At 40.1% G+C, this 20,171-nt stretch overlaps 1 protein-coding gene across 3 annotated transcripts in view; it reads left to right on the top strand.

The window, feature by feature from the left end:
* LOC121629944 (WD repeat-containing protein 7) overlaps nucleotides 1-20,171 on the top strand; it is a 165,461-nt gene that overhangs the window by 74,622 nt on the left and 70,668 nt on the right. For all 3 annotated transcript variants that reach the window (XM_041969889.1, XM_041969890.1, XM_041969888.1), the window contains one exon: nucleotides 13,414-13,527. In XM_041969889.1, coding sequence (XP_041825823.1) covers nucleotides 13,414-13,527 — 114 coding nt within the window. The remainder of the gene's footprint in view (nucleotides 1-13,413; nucleotides 13,528-20,171) is intronic.

Below are 20,171 nucleotides of genomic sequence, written 5' to 3'. Positions count from 1 at the left end.
GGACTCCAACGGCCTCCACAGACACCAGATCTCAGTCCAGTAGAGCAGCTTTAGGATGTGGTGGAACGGGAGATTCTCATCATGGAATGCAGCCGACAAACCTGCAGCAGCTGTGTGATGCTGTCATGTCAGTATGGAGAAAACCTCTGAGGAAGGTTTCCAACAACTTGTTCAATCTATGACACCAAGAATTAAGGCAGTTCTGGTAGAAAAAGGAGTCCAACCTGGTACTATCACGGTGCACCTGATGAAGTGGCTAGTGAGTGTAAGATGAGTGAAGACTTATTTCACATTGTGAACTCTATATCTGTTGTCCTCTGGGCCTTCACAGTCACTCTCTTCCTTCTCTCTTTGCCCCAGTCCTTCGGAGCGTGGTTGGTATTTGAAGGCAGATACCTGTATTTATCCATTAGGCTTTAGTGTTGAGGAAATGTCACTGAGCTGAGGCAGTCACATAGCTCTGCTGTCGCAGCATGAGGCTGACCTTTCAGCTCCTGAAAGTGTTTAAAAGGCTTTAACACAAAGGACCCACAAGTTGTTAACCTCCACTTGAAAAGAGAGACTAAATGAAGAAAAAAAACTCTCAGCACCATTTCTGATATCACTGCTGTGTGTGTTGATACATCTAATAAAGACTGGAAGAAGGTGAAGAGGATTAACTGAAATCTGCTCACATGGACCAGTTTCTTGGTGAACAACAGCTGGAAGCACTGACCATGTCTTGAAACCCACCCATCCAAAACTTGCTGCCCAGATGTTCAAACAATCAAACAAGACCCTTTGGGACTGTGGCGGGGTGAGCAGGTGAGGTCTAGGCTGTAGGCTGGGAGGATGGAAATGGATAAAATGCACCGTAAAGATACCTACGTTCACACACACTTGATTAAAAAGAAAAGGCCCACAGCATTGTTTGCCCTCACACATGCATGATCACACACCATTTTAAAGGTCAAACTGTGCAGCTTTTTCTTTGATCACCAAGCAGCAGGCACCATTTTCCATTCTCTGCCATGTGCTAGGTTTGTCTGCATCGATCACCCACTCATCGGCCTGCTGTCGTTAGACATCTTCCTCCTCATCTCTTCTTTGTTTTCCCTCCATCCTCTCAGCACCTCCTACTTACATTTATCTCACCATTTCATATACTTTTATTCTTGCTGCTTCTTTTTCCTTTTCAAATTTCTAATTTACTTGTAGTTTATAGTTTTACCTGTGAACATACAGTAAAATACATAATACATAAGCAGCAATTCCTTGACTCCTCCAGCAGTTGTGATGTGGCTTTATCTCAACCAGCAGGGCTGAAGGGAGAAACCACAACAGTATCATCATAGGCATTTTAGGTGTTTTTGTATTGTATTGTAATTGTTGAAGTCCTGCATGTGGCGCTTCTATGGATAGGAGCTGTTTTTTTTTGTTTGTGTGTTTGCTTTTTGTGTTTTTTTTTTTTGTAGGTAAAGTTTATTTATAGTGTTTTTTACAGATACAAATCACAAAGTGCTGTGCATAAAATGGGTGCAAAACAAAACAAAAAGCTTTCCTGAATAAAATAGTATTCAACTGTTTTTCAAAAGAGTCCATGGAGGGACAGGGACAAGTCATTCCAGAGTTTGGGGGCTACAGCCTGAAAAGCCAGGCCTCTCTGGGTTTTAAAACAGGTCTTTGAGACCTTTAGGAGGCTCTGGCCTGAAGACCGAAGGGTGCGCCCTGAGGAGTAGGCAAGATGACAATATACTGGGACGCCCCGAAAAGTGAAACTAAAATTTTAAAGTCAATACAAAACCATGGAAGCCTGACCTGGAAGCCAGTGAAGTGTTGATAAGATTCTGGGCGTACCTGTTAATAGCCGGGCGGCAGAGTTCTGCTCTTAACGAAAGTCTTCTGAGAGTCTCCTTATTGGAAAAAATGAAAACAGAATTACAATAGTCAATACGAGATGAGATCATTTCAAGATCTGATTTTGACAACATTCTTCTAACTTGAAAGATAGATATCAAATGATAAAAACAAGTTTTGGTCAGCTGTCGGGAATGACCCTCCAAAGACAAAACTTGATCAAACACAACCCCAAGGACAGACGAGCCCAGAGCACCAAGATAGTTTTTGATCAGGGGGATCTTTTTAACCGGGAGCAATGATCAGTTTCTTTTTTGCTTTAATTTACCTGAAGAGAGCCAGTTTTTGATGCCAGACCAGGAGCAGGACCAGGATTCCAGGAGCACAGATAAAAAGTGAAACTCTGTTTCACTGAAATAAATACAACTGAATATCATCAACGTAAAAGTGATAGGACACATTTTTAAATCCATGAATCAGCTGACCAAGAGGCATCAGGTACAACAAAAACAAAACAGGACCAAGAACAGAACCCTGTGCAACTCTACAAGACAGGTTGGACACATCAGAGTAATTGTTGATAACAATATTAAAATTTCTTCCTCATATACATGAGGAAAACCACTGGAGGACACATCCAGAAAATCTCATCTCTTATTCAAGTCGATTTATCAGTCTACTGTGATCTACAGTATTAAAAGCAGTTGTTAAATCAAGTAAAACCAAAACTGTGTCAGCAGCCATTGTCACATCACTGGAAACTTTCACTAGAGCAGCTTCAGTGGAGCATTTTCTGAAAAGCTGGTTGAAAATGAGCATAGAAATGATGCTGCTCCATAAAGGACGTCAGCTGGTCTGCCACTACCTTTACCAAAACTTTGGAAACAAATAGAGTTTTGATATGGACCTGTAGTTTTTAGGCTCTGAGTTTACCACAGCATATTTGAAGTGGCTGGGGACTGTGCCAGATTTTAAGCAAGAGATTATTTAGTTTACCAAACAGGGGCCGACAACGTGAAAAGTTTTAAAGAACCGTGATGTTCAAACAATGTCAGCAGGGCTCGAAGATGGTTCCATCTTTCCCACTAAAGCTATCACGTCCTGTAGGCTGACAGGAGTGAAGGAAGACCAAGAGCACATGGGTGAAAAGTCATTCTAACAAACACTTATAAATACTGGACCTAATATCTTGTACTATGTTCACGAAAAAATTCAGAAAGTTATTACAGTCCTCCTGAGTATACAGGCACATGAAGAGCTGCGGGTGCAACAGTGTTTTCAGTAGTGCCAAGCAAGACTTTTGGATTTTTCTTATTACAAGAAACAAGATTAGAGATAAACGCTGAGTGAGCTTGCTATTGATCATGAGGGATCATCAATGTGAAGATTGCAGTCACCCAGATCAAAATGCTTTCTAATTTAATATTAGATGTCAAAAACTCTGAGAAATTGTCAAGAAGTGAGCGTGCAGGACCAGTTTTAATAAACTTTTTCTGTTTCTTGGTTTTTGCATTTCGAAGCTTTACCAGCACAAAATGTGAATCTTTGTACTTCTTCTCCTGGTCTTAACATTTTGTTCAGGAGGGCATATTGCCGGTGAAATGGAAATAGATGAAGCAATTTACTGAACCATTTGTGTCTACATTTCTAACGGGCTTGACCTTCTTTTTTCTTCCTCAGTCCCTCTTAGAGAGGCTTACTTGTAATTTCTTTAGTCTTCAGGAAAAGTTCTCCAGACTTCTTGAAGGACTTTCCATAGATCTTCTTTGGATGTTGGCTGCCTTTTGTTCAGTTCTGCTTCAGTAATGTTGAGGGCTGGACTCTGGGAAAGATTCATCCCTCCATCAGACCTGTTACTCCTGCTTTTTCAGTCCAGCTTTTTAATCATTTGGCAGACCTCAGCCTTTCCTCCCCCTTTCCCTTCCCAGCCACACTTCTATGGAGAGTTTCCTCATTTTTTTTTGATGGACTTGCTGCACACAAAGCTGAGAAATGCCCTCTTTTCTTTTGACTAGTAGCTTTTTGGTAATCCCCTTGCAGTGATGTTGCTAGGTAGGCGTCCTCCGTCCCTGATGAATTCAAATCTAAAAGGACGCAGCAAACTCACTATCAATGGATCCCACAAACGCACTTAATTTTTCCCATAAAAAAACAAGACATTGTGAACAACATCTCATGTCTAAAATCACAGCAACTTGCAAAAGAAACTTCCATGTTTCCCCTACGTTGACTCAGCTGCCACGGCTATATTGTTAGCTGCACGCCTTCAAAGTGCAGAGAATTAAATTGTTTCACGTGAATGTCAAAATCTCTTACTAGAACCTGCATTGTCCCTTCCAGAAGCAGCAGCATGAGCTACTCTGCTGTCAGACACACGCTCTGCATGTGAACACAGCATGCAGTGTATGGCCTTTCTTTAGTTCCAAAAGCAGCCTGCTTGAAAACAAGTAAATTAGTACCCGCCACTTAAAACATATTGCGAAGAGTTTTGAGACTTTGGAGGCGGAAATTGTGGCTGACGAGTATCATCCTCTGATTGGTTGGTTTCCGGCCGACAACAGTAATGTCAGTAAGAACTTCTCTAAAACACATAAACAACACTGCGATTTGCCAGATGTGTAAAGGGCGATTCCGCTGAATTCTTGGGAACTTAAACGACCAGCTACTGATAAAAAAACTACATCTTCATATTTGCACTGAATGTTTGACAAGCAGGAGCAGGGGAGGCGAGTGGAGGAGGAGACAATTAAATAAAATAAAATGCCAACAGCCAGAATGCAAACTGTGTCACTGCCACATTAAATTTTATAGATTTACACATTGAATCATAATTTGTTGTTTATGGTGCCTGTTGTTTGATTGGTTTGTGTTAATGGAAAAAAACAAAACAAAACAAAAAGAAACAAAAAATATTGGCATCAGTTACATGAAGAGTAATATTCCAGAGTATAAACCAGAGTAACTGGTTTATGGAATGATTGATGTGTGTTAATATTTCACATCAGTGGTATTTGTTATTGGTATGTGACGTTTTTAGATTTGGAATTTTTATTTATTTAATTTACATACATTAGATGTTTGTTAATTATACCCTTGTCATAGCATACCACTATCAAAGGAGTTTAACACTAAATGTTAGAAATACAAGAATATAAGAAAGAAAAGGACATTTTTTCTATTTGGGGACCCACTGAATATCCCCGGGACCCACTCAAATTGCCACCTGTGGGTCCTGGGGACTCACTGTATTGAAAACCTGTGAACATCACTAACCTTGTTGGTGCAAAATAGACTTTGATACACCAGCCTGCATTATCTTTGGGATTTTTATAGATATTTTTAAAGAAATGTAGGCAAACTATGTGTCTTTGTAACCATCTGTAACCAGGTCAAATATCTAAATATGGAAAGAACTCTGGTTCATCACTCAAGTTAGGTGCTTGAGTATTAATAGGTCAGTATTAAGTGGTTTATAAACAGAAAAGCATATATATGTGTGTGTATATATATATATATAATATATATATATATATATATATATATATATAGTTTTGGGCACAGATTGAACTGTTTTGAGGTGAAAGTTTGGTTTTGCAACAAGGGTCTGAGGCTTTGTGAATGTAGCTTGAAAATTGTGTTCACAGTTTGGAGAAAAGGAGAGAAGCTTTCGAGAAATGTGTCTTAGCAATCGAGGAAAACTGTAAAACTCTTGCAGTTTGGACCCTGTCAAAGCAGCTGGCAAACTTTATCCAGTTTATCGACAAACACAAAACAAATGTTGTTTTCTTAAGTATTGAAATATAGCTATTGGTGATTAGGTGGAGAAAACAGATTCTGAACAGGTTGAGAACATTTCTGTCTTCAAATTTACATTTTTTTACATTATCATCAAACATTGACTTTTGACTTGGAAATTAATAAAAGAATTTGAAGCAGCAAAAGACGAGAGACCGAAGAACACAAAGCTGATGATTTGAGCAGGAGCCGATAGAGCCCAAAGCAGAGAGGAGGAGGAGGAGGTCCTGGAGGTTAACAAGGCATGCTGGGAGCTATGTGTCATGGCTGACATGACAAGCTTGACCTTGCAGCAGACCCCCCCACCCGACTCTCCAATTCATCCACGCCTCCTCCACTTCCCCCTCACTCCTGTATCTCACTTCTGTAGTTGAATTATAGGTTGTAGATGTGTGTGCAGAGGAGGCTGAGACCTACATCAACACAAGCTAACCAGAATTAGACCATGTTCAGACTGAAATGTGTATTGATGTTTTTCTGTCATGGTGAGGCAGCAGCAAAGGTGGAACAGCCGCTGGGTGGAGCAGGACAGGAGGCAGTAGCAGAGGTGGAACAACCATCCACAGACATCAGCACACCTCTGCTGCTGCCTCCTGTCCAGCTCCACCCAGCAGCTGGTCCACCTATGCTGCTGCCTCCTGTCCAGCTTCACCCAGCAGCTGTTCCACCTCTGCTACTGCCTCCTGCCCACTCCATCCTCTGCTGATGGGGCATCCCGTTGTGATTGTTTCACTGTGGATGAGGTGACGGAATAACACCTTGGCTTCTGAAGGACTGTGCTGCAGAGCTGGCTGTGCCTCTGCACACGCTCTTCAACTGGAGCATACATACGAGTTATGTGCTGAGCCAGTGGAAGACATCCTGCATTGTGCCAGTGCCTAATGACGGGAGGTTGTCCTGCATTAAGGATTACAGACCAGTGGCCCTGACGTCTGTAATCATGAAGTCTCTTGAAAGGCTCCTCCTCTGGATCCTGGGGGCACAACTGCAGAAGGCACTAGATCCATTACAGTTTGCCTATCGAGAGAACACGAGGGCGGCCGTTGCCATCTTGTACATGCTTCACCGGGCCCTCTCTTTTCTCGATAGCTCTGGGTATCGTAAGGGTAATGTTTTTTAATTTCTCGAGTGCATTCAATACTATCCAGCCTCAGATCCTGAAAGGCAAACTTGAGGATTTGTGCATGTAGCCTGCCTTCGTTGAGTGGATCAGTAATACCTGACAGAGTGGCCACAGTATGTCAAGCTGGGGAGTTCGATCTCGAAGACCGTGAGCACCAACATTGGAGCTCCACAAGGAACGGTGTTATACCCTTTGCTCTTCACTCTGTATACATCAGACTTTGCCTACAGGTCTCCATCATGCCACATACAGAAAGACTCGGATGATACGGCTATGGTGTGTGAAGGGAGGAGGTGAGGGCGAATGTAGGAGGGTCATCTTAGACTTTACACAATGGTGCAGGTGCAATGGACTAATCCTCAATACATCTAAAACCAAAGAGATGGTGGTGGATATTGGGAGGCAGCAGGCACATCACCTACAATGAAGTGGTCCAGACTTATAAATATCTGGGTTTCCACCTGGATCATAAGCTGGACTGGTCGGTCCATGCAGATGCAGCATACAAGAAAGGACAGAGCAGACTCTTGCTCAGGAAGCTTAAATCCTTTGAAGTCAGCAATGAAATTTTGTACCTCTTCTATCAGGCAGTTGTTGCCAATGCTGTATTTTTAGCTGTTGTGTGGTGGAGGAACTGCATGATGGCCAGAGGGGAGAAACAGCACGGCAAACTGGTCAGGAAGTGTGTGTCAGTGATGGGGAGGGGGGGTGAACTCTGTTGGAGAACTTTTGGAGAGCACATTAGGAGGAAGATGCAGGCCATCCTCAGGAACAGTAGTCATCCCCTGCATGACACCGTGGTCGCCCAGAGAAGCAGTTGCAGTGACCGACTCTTCTCCATCAAATCAAATCAAATCAAATTTTATTTATAAAGCGCTTTTCATGCAAAGGCAACACAAAGTGCTTTACATAGTATAAATGAATGCATATTAAAATGAAAAAAGAAAATCACAGAACAAAAACAATAAGCCATTTACACACCCAGTTATGTGACAGATTAAACACCTCCCACCCACCCCCCCTCACCCATCCACACACACACACACACACACACACACAAACTCCTAATATCTGTCTCTGGCTTGGCGCTGCTGTGAGGAAACAGCATTTTTTTTTTGGGGACCCATTCACACCAGGAGCCAGTCAAGTCATGTTTGCAGAGGGCAGACCAAGCAGGCTTGACTCCCAGAGTTTAGGATCCCCATAAAGAAACACTGGAGTTAAAAATGTTTAAACAGTTAAAACAACGATAAAATAGGGAAACAGTTAAGAGGCTACATCTAAAATAGGGAAACAGTTAAGAAGCTATAATAAAATATAATAAAATAAAATAGATAAATGAGACAGATAAGATAAGATAAGGTGAGATAAATAACAGAAAATGAATAAAGTCAAATCAAAAGGCTAAACTAAAAAGGAAGGTCTTGAGCCTCTTCTTAAAAACATCAACAGTCTCTGCAGCCCTGAGGCTCTCTGGCAGGCTGTTCCACAGTTGAGGACCAAAATGATGAAACGAGGCCTCACCGTGTGTTTTAGATCTAACTTTGGGAATAGTTAAAAGGCCGGTACCAGAGGACCTCAGGGTCCGCGAGGGCTCATAATTTGAAAACATGTCAGATAAATAAGAAGGCCCAAGACCATTACGACATTTATAAACAAGTAAGAGAACCTTAAAATCAATCCTGAAGCGCACGGGGAGCCAATGCAGCGATTTTAAAACCGGTGTAATGTGTTCCTGCCCCCCGGTCCTCGTCAGAACTCGTGCTGCCGAGTTTTGCAGTAACTGTGAACTAGAAATAGACTTTTTGGGAAGACCAGAGAGCAGGGCATTACAATAATCTAGCCTGCTGGAAATAAAAGCATGCATTAGTACCTCCGTGCTGGCAAGAGAGAGAAATGGGCGAACTCTGGCGATGTTTTTAAGATGATAAAAGCCTGTCTTTGTGACATTTCTGATGTGTGAAATAAAATTCAGCTCAGAGTCAAAAAGGACACCCAGATTTCTCACACACTGAGAGGGTTTGAAGTTTTTCAGTCTGCAGGAAATTATCTCTCTCTTGTCTTCAGGACCGATGACTAAAACCTCAGTTTTGTCCTGGTTGAGCTGCAAGAAATTCACTGCCATCCATGACTTTATGTCTAAAATACAGTTTAAAAGGGTGTTAACTGGCTCTAGGTCATCAGGAGACACGGCGATGTAAAGCTGTGTATCATCAGCATAGCTGTGAAAATCAATGCCGTGTCTCCTGATGACGTCCCCAAGTGGCAACATGTAAAGATTAAAAAGTATTGGGCCTAAAATTGAGCCTTGGGGAACCCCACATTTTATGTCATAGATTCCTGAAGAGCATGTATCCATACTCACCAAGAACTTTCAATCAGCCAGATAGGAGTAAAACCAGTTAAGAACAGTACCTGAGAGGCCCACCAGACTTCTCAGTCTGTCTAATAAAATCTGGTGGTCCACTGTATCAAAAGCAGCACTAAGATCAAGTAGCACCAGTACAGTAAGTTTCTGAGAGTCCAAATTACGTCTAAGGTCACTGACAATCTTTAAAAGGGCCGTCTCGGTACTGTGGTTTGTCCTAAAACCAGACTGATACTTTTCTAAAATATTGTGTTTGTTTAAAAACCCATGTAATTGAGTATAAACAACCTTTTCTATAATTTTACTTAAAAATGGTAGATTGGATACAGGTCTGTAGTTGTCAAGGATGTTGCAGTCTAAATTACTCTTCTTCAGAAGAGGCCGCACCACAGCTGTTTTACAGGCAGATGGGAAGACACCTGTCTGAAGAGAGCAGTTTACAATATTTAAAAGCTCAGACTCGAAGAAACCATAAAATGTTTTTAAAAGAGATGTGGGAATGGGGTCTAAAAGGCAGGTTGTTGGGTTTAGCTGGGAGAAAACTCGACCAAGCATCTCTGCATCAACCAGGACAAAACTCTCCAGTGTTTCTTTGGCTAAAAACAATGCTTCAGATCTGTTAAAACTAAAATTTTGTTGTGATACAAGACTGGATCTAATAGCATTGATTTTACTTCTGAAGTGACATGCAAAGTTCTCACATGCGTTGGCTGATGGCGGCATGGTGGACTTGTTAACCCCAGTATTTATTAAAAGGTCGATGGTTTTAAAAAGGAATTGGGGGTTGTTTTTGTTATCTGTAATTAGGTTTGAGAAGTAGTGTGTTCTTGCCTCTTTAACAGTTTTATTGTAATTTTTGAGTTGTTCACGTAAGATTTCATAATGTATTGTGAGTTTGGTTTTTCTCCATTTTCTTTCAGCTCTCCTGGAGCCTTTTTTCAATTTTCTAATTTCTTCATTTCTCCATGGAGTTTTTGATTGTGTTTTTAATGTTTTTGTTTTAAGTGGAGCTACTGAGTCAATGGCAGATGCCAGTCTTTTGTTAAAATTATCTACAGTAAAATCACATGATGCAGATAAAATCTGAGCAGGAGTTCGATTTAAAATGTCAATAAAATTTGCAGCCACTTCAGAATTAATATGCCGTTTCCTCACAGTTCTCACCGGGGCCTGCCGCTTGCTAAAACTGGTGATGTTAAAAAATACACAGTAGTGGTCTGACACAGCCAGGTCAACAACAGAGGACACACTGGTGGACAGGCCGTAGGTTATGACCAAGTCCAGGGTGTGTCCCCTGTTGTGTGTACACTGTGTGACGTACTGCTTAAAATCCATATTATTTAAAAGGTTTAAAAATTCACTGGTATGGGGATTACCACTATTGTCGATGTGTAGGTTAAAATCACCAGTTATTAAAATCTTGTTGTATTTGATATGTATGGTAGATAAGAACTCAGAAAATTCTTTAATGAAACCAGAGGGAGGATTTGGTGGTCTATAAACTGTTATAGCTAAAATAGGCGGATTGCTAAAAACAAAGGAATGATGCTCAAATGAAGAATAGTTTGTCAATATTACTGGTTGTGCGAATAATGACCGTTGAGCAATTGAAGCTGTTCCACCACCCCTCTTACCTCCCCTGATAGAAAATAAAAAATTAAAATCTGGTGGGGAAGCCTCGGTGAGAATAACTGATGCATCAGCGCCAAGCCAAGTTTCTGTCAAAAAGAGACAGTCAATGTTATTATCTAAAATCAGATCATTAATAATAAAAGATTTATTTGATAATGATCTTACATTTAAAAGAGCCATTCTAAAAGTTGTAGGTAAGTCCAATTTTGGGGTTGTTGATGATGGATCTAATACAGGAGTTGTTTGTATAGGACGGAGACATCTGTCAGAGCTACGAAAATGTAAATACGCTGCAGGACTAAGAGGCTCAGGTTGTTGTTATTCCTGCCGCTATAAGACTCCACAATAAATCATATTAATGTGCACCTTATTATTATTGATAGTAGTTTTTAACTTATTTTATTTACTGCTGTCATGTTATAATCATGTTGTGGTTTTGTATGGTAGTGAGAGTGCTTGATTATGAAAATCATTGTATGATGCTGGACACCTGAATTTTCCCTGTTGGGGATGAATAAAGTATGTCTTATCTCTCTTGTAACTGAAATATTTCCAAATAGCCGACATGCAACTTCTTCTGCATCCAAAGGCAAAGTAGCGGAGCTCAAAGGGGTTGCGAGCGTGGGGGTGGATGATTGACGTCTATCAAACCCCGAGCTGCCTGTAGCTAAGAGCTAACTGAGCCAACTCGGATCTAACATGAGCTAACCGGCTAATGACGGTAGGCGGGTTAAAGCTAAGGCGCACTGTTAGCCGGCTAAAAACCGCGGTTTATGCTACACTCTCCCTTCTTGCTGTGGATATTGGATACATGTCAATCAGAAGGACACTCCCCTAATTATACCGAATTTCAAGATTAAATAACATCCAAACGGATGAGTTAGAAAAAAATTCACCCCCCTCACAGTTGTCATGAAGGTAAACTTGACCTATTAATCCTAAAATGTTTTTTTGTACCAGGCTTTAAACATGTTTATTTCTGCTGTGAAGTTGGTCTTTGTTTTTATAACCAGCCCCTAGTGGATGAGGGTGAAATGCAATATTTTGCACTTCCACATAGGCTTCACATTTCACCGCCAGAGGTTGCTGCTTGGTTGTTACTCATGTTGCTTTCAGTTTAACTTCATGTAGGTGCTCCTGATGATTGTTTTGTTTTCTTACAGAGGCCATAGGATGTTTTTTGTCATGGTGTTTTACAGGTGTACCAGCTGGTTGTCTGGTTTTTCTGTTGCTGTTGTTTTCCGTCTGTCTGTTCAATAAATCTTGTACATAGATAAAGTCTGTATTTCTAAGTATCTCTAAGTTCATTCCTTTGGTCACCTTTTCCTGGTTTGCTTCTAGCCAAAGTTCCACATGTCAGGAAATGATTTTTCCTCTGTTTTTATATTTGGAGCTGACTTTTGGACATGAAGCATTACAGTCACAAAGTTAATCTGTATAGAAACAACCCCAGCTGGCCTTTTGTTAGGCCACAGTTAAACATCAGTTATGTTTTAATTAAGTCCAATTAAGTTTTTATCACTTTTAATGTTCCAGATGAATAATCTGCAATCAGGCAGCATATCGGCCTTCTGTCAGAGTCTGTATGTTCATGTGTGTGTGAAATAAAGTCATTATGTTAAGCTGTCGGCAGTGTATCTGAGCAGGTTAATTGGAACTTGAAGCATTGTGTTAACCAGGATTTATCAATGTAATTACACACAGTGTAATTACAGTTTTTTTTAATTGGTGTAATGGGGTTTCTGTGTGATGTTGTTTGTTTATTTATTTATTTTTTTAGTAACTGGATATAGTGTCTGACAAACGAATACACATCTCTAGCTGGAGAGACATTTAATAAGAGTGTGTGAATCTATTAATTCATTAAGTGGGTGCTTTCCCAGACATTTCCTGACTCTGTTACCTTTAGTTGCTTCATTCATTAGCGTGGCACCATTCATTAGCCCTAACCTCTAATGAAAAGCCACTCGTAATTGGCAATAGAGAGATAAGAGCTAAATGAAAACACTAAATATGGATGTGTGTGTGTGTGTGTGGGTGGGGGGGTCTTCAATTAATCCTCTAGATAACAGGAAGACCCAATAAACCTTTACTGGTTGCTTAACCAATAAAGCCTAATAATGAAGACCAACACAGAAACACATTATAATGAGCGTCTTTACCTCAAAGATGCATAATAATACCGCTAATATTCAGTATTAGCAGTTCTCTCAGATCCTCCTGCTTTCTTTCTGTCCCTTCTCCTCACCACTGTGGGGAGCAGGGCTTTCAGCTGCTCTGCTCTCCGGCCATGAAAGTCTTTACCTCCTGATATCAGCTCCCTTCCTCTTTTCAAATCCAGACTCAAAACTTACTTGTTCAAAATTGCCTATCCCACATAGCTATTTGCTCTTCATCACTCATCAGTTTTTATTTATGTATTTACTTTTCTCATTTATCTTGTGTTTTTATCCTTGAATTTTATGCTTATTCTCTGTTTTTTTTTTTTTTTTTTTTTGTTTGGTTTTGTTTTTTTTGTACGGTGTCTTTGTGTGTCTTGAAAGGCACTTTTCAAATAAAATGTATTATTATTGTTATTATTATTATTGTTATTATTAGTAATATTATTATTATTAGTGGTAGAAGTATTAACTGAACTGTTCTTCCTCTCTTTCCTCAGCTGGGACAGCCACCGAACCCTCACCTCCAGCCCCGCCCCCTTCTGAGGCTCAGCCTATAGAAACCAAGGCTCCTGAGGAGGAGATGGACGTTACTGATGATGACATCACAGCAGGTAGGAGCATCATTATAGCCCTAAAAGAAACAAACAAAAGAAAGCCAAACATCATTCAGAAGCATTTCAGGACATTTGTGGTTTAGCCTCATGTTCTTAAGTTCAAGTTCAAGTCTTAAAATCAAGAAAATTAGAGAAATAAAGCATTGATGTCTGAATAACGTACAAATAAGAAACACATTTATCACAGCACAGCCCAGAAGGAAGGTGCTGCATTGCAGATTTCGTAGAGTGTTAGTTAAAACATTTTGATTTAGGTATCATTGCAGCTCTGATCTGCTCCTTGCACAGACCTACAACTGAATAATTTGCCTAACCGGCCTGTTGCTGTAGACTACAGTAGATACATTGAAATGGTTGATATTTTTGGCTGGAATTCAGCTGCAGCAAGCAAAAACATTAAATTCTTCCTACAATGACAAAAACAATTGTTGTTATTGTCAGCTAATGACAAGAGAGGGAAATTATTTTGTGTTTTAGTAGTGTGTGTAAAATTCTGGAAAGAATCCATAACATTTGTGGATGATGCACCTGTAACATATATGTACATATGTATGTATATATATATATATATATATATATATATATATATATATATATATATATTAGTGCTGGGCAATGATTTGAATTTTTAATCGCGATTAATCGCATGGCATGCTGCGATTAATCGCAAAATATCTCTTTCCTTTAAAAGAAGGCCTACGGCTATATAAAGAAAATGCAGTAAATTTTGGTTTACAAACACTACATCAGGGGTCTCCAACCTGTGACTCTGGAGCTGCAAGAGGCGCTCTGGACCTTCCACAATGCCTCTAAATACATGGCTAAAATTTTTTTGTTTTTTAAATCTATCTCATTCTATTCTATTCTACAGTCATTTAGCAGACGCTTTAATCAAAAGCAACTTACATTTGAGAGTAAGATCATTCTTGTCATTAGGTTATATTTCTATTTTCTTATTTATGTGTGCTAAGCCAAGAGAGCCCTCAAAACTTTGATGTGATTTTAAAAGGCATGCAAACCTCAAAGATTAGTGAACTGGAGACTATATATATATATGTATATGTATATGTATATGTATATGTATATGTATATGTATATATATATATATATATATATATATATATATATATATATATACATAAGCTGTACAAACAGTACATTGCCCGGGTGGGTGGAGTCGGCTGCAATACGTTGCAGACTCGGGTGGTGTAGATGGAGTCCATATCTGGTAGAAGGCGGCCCAAAATCCCCTGAGCTGTCCTCACCGCCCGGGCTATGGCAGCATGATAATAGTCATAGGGAAGGGATCCAAACCCTGAGCTGTATGGATTGCCAGAACATCACCTGGAGCCTCTCACAGCATCTTCCTCATCTTAAAGTTTAATGTTCTTCTCTATATTCTATATCTTCTATTCAAGATGTTTTAATACAAGACTAAAAACAGGCAGAAACCACCAAGTCTGTAAAAACATAAACTCTTTGATCACTTTATATCTCTTGGTGAACATATCAAAAGACAGAAATATCATGAAACTTTATTCCAGGATGAGGGACATGGTGAGGTTTCAAAAGGTCACATTTCACCTAAAAGTAACTGAAGTGTTTGCGGTGTAAAATGAAGGATCTGAATCCCCAGTGGCCTGTGGAGCCTCATCTGGTGTCATTCTACAAACACAAAAAGTTCATATATGATTCATCTGCAGCTGATTCCTGTTGTTGTGCTCCAGTGACTCTGTATGTAGGTTAAACATGGTCTGTGTCTCCTTTCTGAATCAGTGCAGGTGTGTAACACTGTTGCGCTGTTAAAAGCAGTTTAGTGTGTTGTGCACACACATGGAATAAGGTGAGAAACCCTTCTGCCCTGGAAATGACTGACACCTGCACCACAGGTACAAACACCTATTTAGCACCTCCATTTCTTTGTCACATTTCCCTGGAAGTGTAACTATGGAAGACAAAGACATGTTGTCCTCTACAAAACACAATATAGTCCATCCATCCATCCATCCATCCATCCATCCATCCATCCATCCACCCATCCAGCCAGCCAGCCAGCTCACAGCTCCTGTTTTGCTGATTGACAGCCCTGTTTTTCTCCCTTTGGTCTCTGCAGTATTAAATCTCTTAGATGCCTCAGACACACACAATGGTTGCATTAAAGGTATGAATTTATTGTCACTCAAACATTTTTATATGAAAATATTGAGAAAGAGAAACAAGAAATTTTTGGGCTAGATCTTGAGTGAATTAGAGGAATGACTTCTTTTAGAGGAGAAAATCTGGAGGGATGGAGAGGAAAACGAGAGGAGAAGAGGAGACAGAGAGAAAAGGACAGAGGTGTCGACAGCGGTACAATCACTTGGCTGCAGGCTGTTTCCACGGCGATAGACTCATCACATCAGTCTGTTGTCTTCACGGTCACACATACAGAGTTCAGGATACGACATTTGTTGCTCAGTGACACAGCTGCAATGCCTCCCAGACCCGAAGACAGACGCACACACACATTCACACACACAACCGTAAACCTGCTGAGCGCATGCCGTAATTATGTCCCCAGCAGTGTCAAGGGATGTCATTAGGACCCACATCATCTTCCTTCAACACACTTCTCTCTCTCTCACTCTCTCTCTCTGTCAGTATAAGTGACAGAAATGATTCCAAGTGATTAAAGCCATTATTTTATTTAGTTTTTAGCAGTAAATAGAAACGGAAAACAGAAAGATTTGTTAAAAACGCCTGTATTGTAAAAAACAAGTTAGGGCTGTTGTTCCAATTTTGTGCCAGTTTGAACTGTGAACTGCTAGTTTCTTACTTTTCAGCTGAACGAGAAACAAACGCAACAGTACTAACTACAGAAAAGCAGATCAGCTGATCACCAACAGCCGTCATGATTCAAAACAGGAGAGAGGGGGAGAGGAGGAGGCGGCCATGAAGCGCTGTACAACGACAGAGACCACCGGAACAGTAACGTTTGTTGTCCAAGAAAAGTGCAAATGTTGACCCCCTCACCAGGTAGTTAAACATGCTCATCCCCCACCAGTATGACCCCCTCAAATCCATCCGTAGAGGGAGCCAGCTTACTTTTAGAAATCTCCACGTCTCGCTGTCATAAATGACAGATGCTGTGCATGCGTTAGATAGACAGACAGACAGACAGACAGACAGACAGACAGACAGACAGACAGACAGACAGACAGACAGACAGACAGACAGACAGACAGACAGACAGACAGACAGACAGACAGATAGATAGATAGATAGATAGATAGATAGATAGATAGAAGAAATGGTTTTGTGGTTATACACTAGAGGGAAGGCTGGCTCCACCAACTGAGGGAGGATCATTTCCTCTGTCTCTGAGTCATTCCTGTCAGGTGGAAATTAAATGCCTGCCTGTAGCTGTAGCTTCTTATTTTTGTACAAAATTGCAAACTTATTTTTATGTTTTGTGTTTCCATTCAAAAATATTGAATTTGCATCCCTCTTTATCAGTTCTTCTTTCTGTTTGGGGATGGGGAAGGATCCAAAGGATGAACAGATTTATTTTTTCTTCTATTTCTCCCTTCTTTATCTGCCCCTCCATAGCTGTCCTCGGGGTCAGCGGGTGCACTGATAGAGGTCAGAAGTCAGAGGTCAGGCTGACCCTTACCTCTCTGTGTCATTAGCCCGGTTGTGATTTGTTTAGCTGAAACTCAGAGCCCGCCGGCTGATCTAATATCCAGGCCTGGGGGGTTGGTTGGGTCAGATCACATTTCTCTCCAGAACAGATTGAACTTATGGAGAGATAAATGTTCTGAGCTGCAACTCGGATTGTTTCCTGTGATTGTGTCTCTGCTTTGTTACGCAGCAAGGACCCAGCTGGTTCATGGGAGCATTACTGTATTACAGGTAGAAGAGCCAAAATATAATAATCAATATATTATATATTAACTAATTAAATATTAATCATGTACAGGAATGTCTTTCTGTTTTCTTAAACACTTTCCTTCAAACATTATGTTATTGCATTGTACAGTGAAGAGTATTACAATAAAGTGTAATGTATTTAGAATGTATAGTGTAGAATAGTGATTTAATCTTTGGTTAAAGTGTTTTAATTAGTCAAATATATTTTATTATTATACTCTAATAACTAAATATGCTGTCTTTCTAAAAAATAAACAATAAATATTACAAATGTAATTGTATATATATATATATATATATATATATATATATGATAAAATAATAAACAAAAAAAGAGACTTGTGGTTGGTAGTATAGCATTCATCTGTATGCATAGATAACATATATTACGCTAACTTCATAGCATCTTATACTATCATGTCCTAGGGCAAATGTGCTCTAAATTAGCTGTTTTGATTCCTTAAGTTACCAGCCAATCAGAATTTCCACCAGACACATATTTTTCTGGTAAAATGATCCACATTATCAGTCCAACTGAATGCATTTAATCATATTTGTTGCTTTTCATGACCTGACAGAACGTTTGTCTTGTTTTTGTCTGTTCAAATGATGAAATTTGAATTATGGAGGTTACGTCAAGGTTCCTCATGAACTCATGTAAAAAGGAGAGCAAGCTAAGGATGTTGAGAATAGTGGTCTGGGAACGTTTTGTTGAGATCAAAAGGAATCTAGTCGATGCATGTCAGAGTTTGCAGTGAATACTTTGTTAAAGGATTGTAAATCACTGTACTTAAATTAGTTAGCATCCTTATGTGGGCCTGCAAAAGTCATGATTGAAATGTACCAATAGTCTATAGGAGGTATGACCATCTCCGGACCTCTTGGGCCAGTGTCCTGCAGGTTTAAAATGTTTCCCTGCTCCCTGTAAAATGATGGATAATTTATGCATCATGATCAACTTATCCAGAATAATTCTTTGTATAGGAGTAAAACAGACTACGATAGTACAGTTTGACCTAACATAATGCACAGGGTAATACATCACTGTATGCTAATAATCATGCTAATACTAAATATTAGTATTAGCACACCTGCTAGCTTATTAGCATGTGTTCATACAGTGACGTGCACCTGGTTAGAATATTTTACACAATGTCTCCATTTCTTTCTCACACACACCAAGAGTACCTGTCTTATTATTAAGTGGACAGAATGTAATTATATCTGCATGGTGGGGGTGGGGCAATATAAATGTGTGTGTGTCACTGTTTATAAATGTGCCAGATAAAGCGCTGGCCTTGGTGTGTGTGTGTGTGTGTGTGTGTGTGTGTGTGTGTGTGTGTGTGTGTGTGTGTGTGTGTGTGTGTGTGTGTGTGTGTGTGTGTGTGTGTGTGTGTGTTATAGACTGGCATCCTAGAAACTGATGGAAACATCTGACGGGGGTTTGCTTCTTGGGTCACTAGCCAAACACCTGGTTGGCCTGATTGACGGCTGGGTTACTGTCTCTGCCGGAGCTTCTTTATAAGAAAACAATCTTCCAAACCGTTGCTGGTCTCAGTCATACGTCCATTATAAAACCATTAGCACTAAATGATTAACACTGAGATTTAGCCTATTATTGTTTTTGTCACTGTTTCCTTTGACTTGCCAACGACTATTTGTCTCAACAAACGCAGGAACACACTATAGCCCCATTTCCACCAATGGGTCTGGCTCGGTTCAGGACAATTTGGTTTGCTTTGGTAATCCTGATTTCTGTTGCGTTTCCACAGCCAACCATACATTTACCTGGTAGGCAGCGTAATGGCCAGGTAACAGTTGATACATCAGCTACATAATTTTATAGCAGTGCAGCGCCTTCTTTGAATTGAATCTTTGAAACTCGACACTTGTTTTCTGGCTTTCCTGTTTTGTTCTTATTGCCAAGTCACACAAGGAAGTGATGATTCTTTTGACCGATCAATGGATTGCAGTACGTTAAGCTCCACCCTTTTGGGGTGGATCAGTAGGATTGTGACCCATAGGAAGGGTCCCAAAAAAGTTGGATGGTTCGTGTTGCTGCCATGTGTTTAATAGCTGCACAGAGCACCACCTGCTCATCATGCACTGCCTCTTTTTATGTCTCTTTCTGAGAATGTATATGATCATGATCTCCTCTACTGTCACCATGTTTGCTATTTTACTATTAAAACTGACGTCAGAACTCAGAAATTACTCTGAACTCTGCAGTGCCCTCTAGTGAGTAAATATACATGGGCGTATAGAGATGAAGACGTTTGACTTTTGAAACAGGTGTACCTATTTATGCATGAAAAGTTAACAGAAATGAGCTCTTATGGACATTTTTGGGTGTTTACCTTCAAATAATGGGTAGTAATTTACAAGGAGATCAACATTTATCAGTCTAAGAGCAAACATGCAAATCATTTTGCAGTCTAAGAATTTGTTTCTCTAAAAATTTCTGAAGAAAATCTTAAATTCTTTCTCTGTGAAAGAATTTAAGATTCTTAACATCTTGATAAATGAGGCCCGATGATGGGTTACTTCCAGTGGAACCTTGACTAGAGTCGGATAGTGTTAAGATGTGCAACTGGTTGTGTTTTTAAGTCCTCAAATCAAATCAGAAACTCATCACAAAACCCTGAAAAAGACAAAAAAGAGAGAAGCAAGATGTTTTAATCTGGCTTCAGTCCTGTTGTTTTGTCCTGGTGCACCTTTGTTGGGAAAATGAC

Source organism: Melanotaenia boesemani, chromosome 19 (genome assembly GCF_017639745.1).
Source record: "Melanotaenia boesemani isolate fMelBoe1 chromosome 19, fMelBoe1.pri, whole genome shotgun sequence".
Lineage (NCBI taxonomy): Eukaryota > Metazoa > Chordata > Actinopteri > Atheriniformes > Melanotaeniidae > Melanotaenia > Melanotaenia boesemani.
Note: the sequence above shows the minus strand (reverse complement) of the source record. Positions and strands in the feature narration are given on the sequence as shown.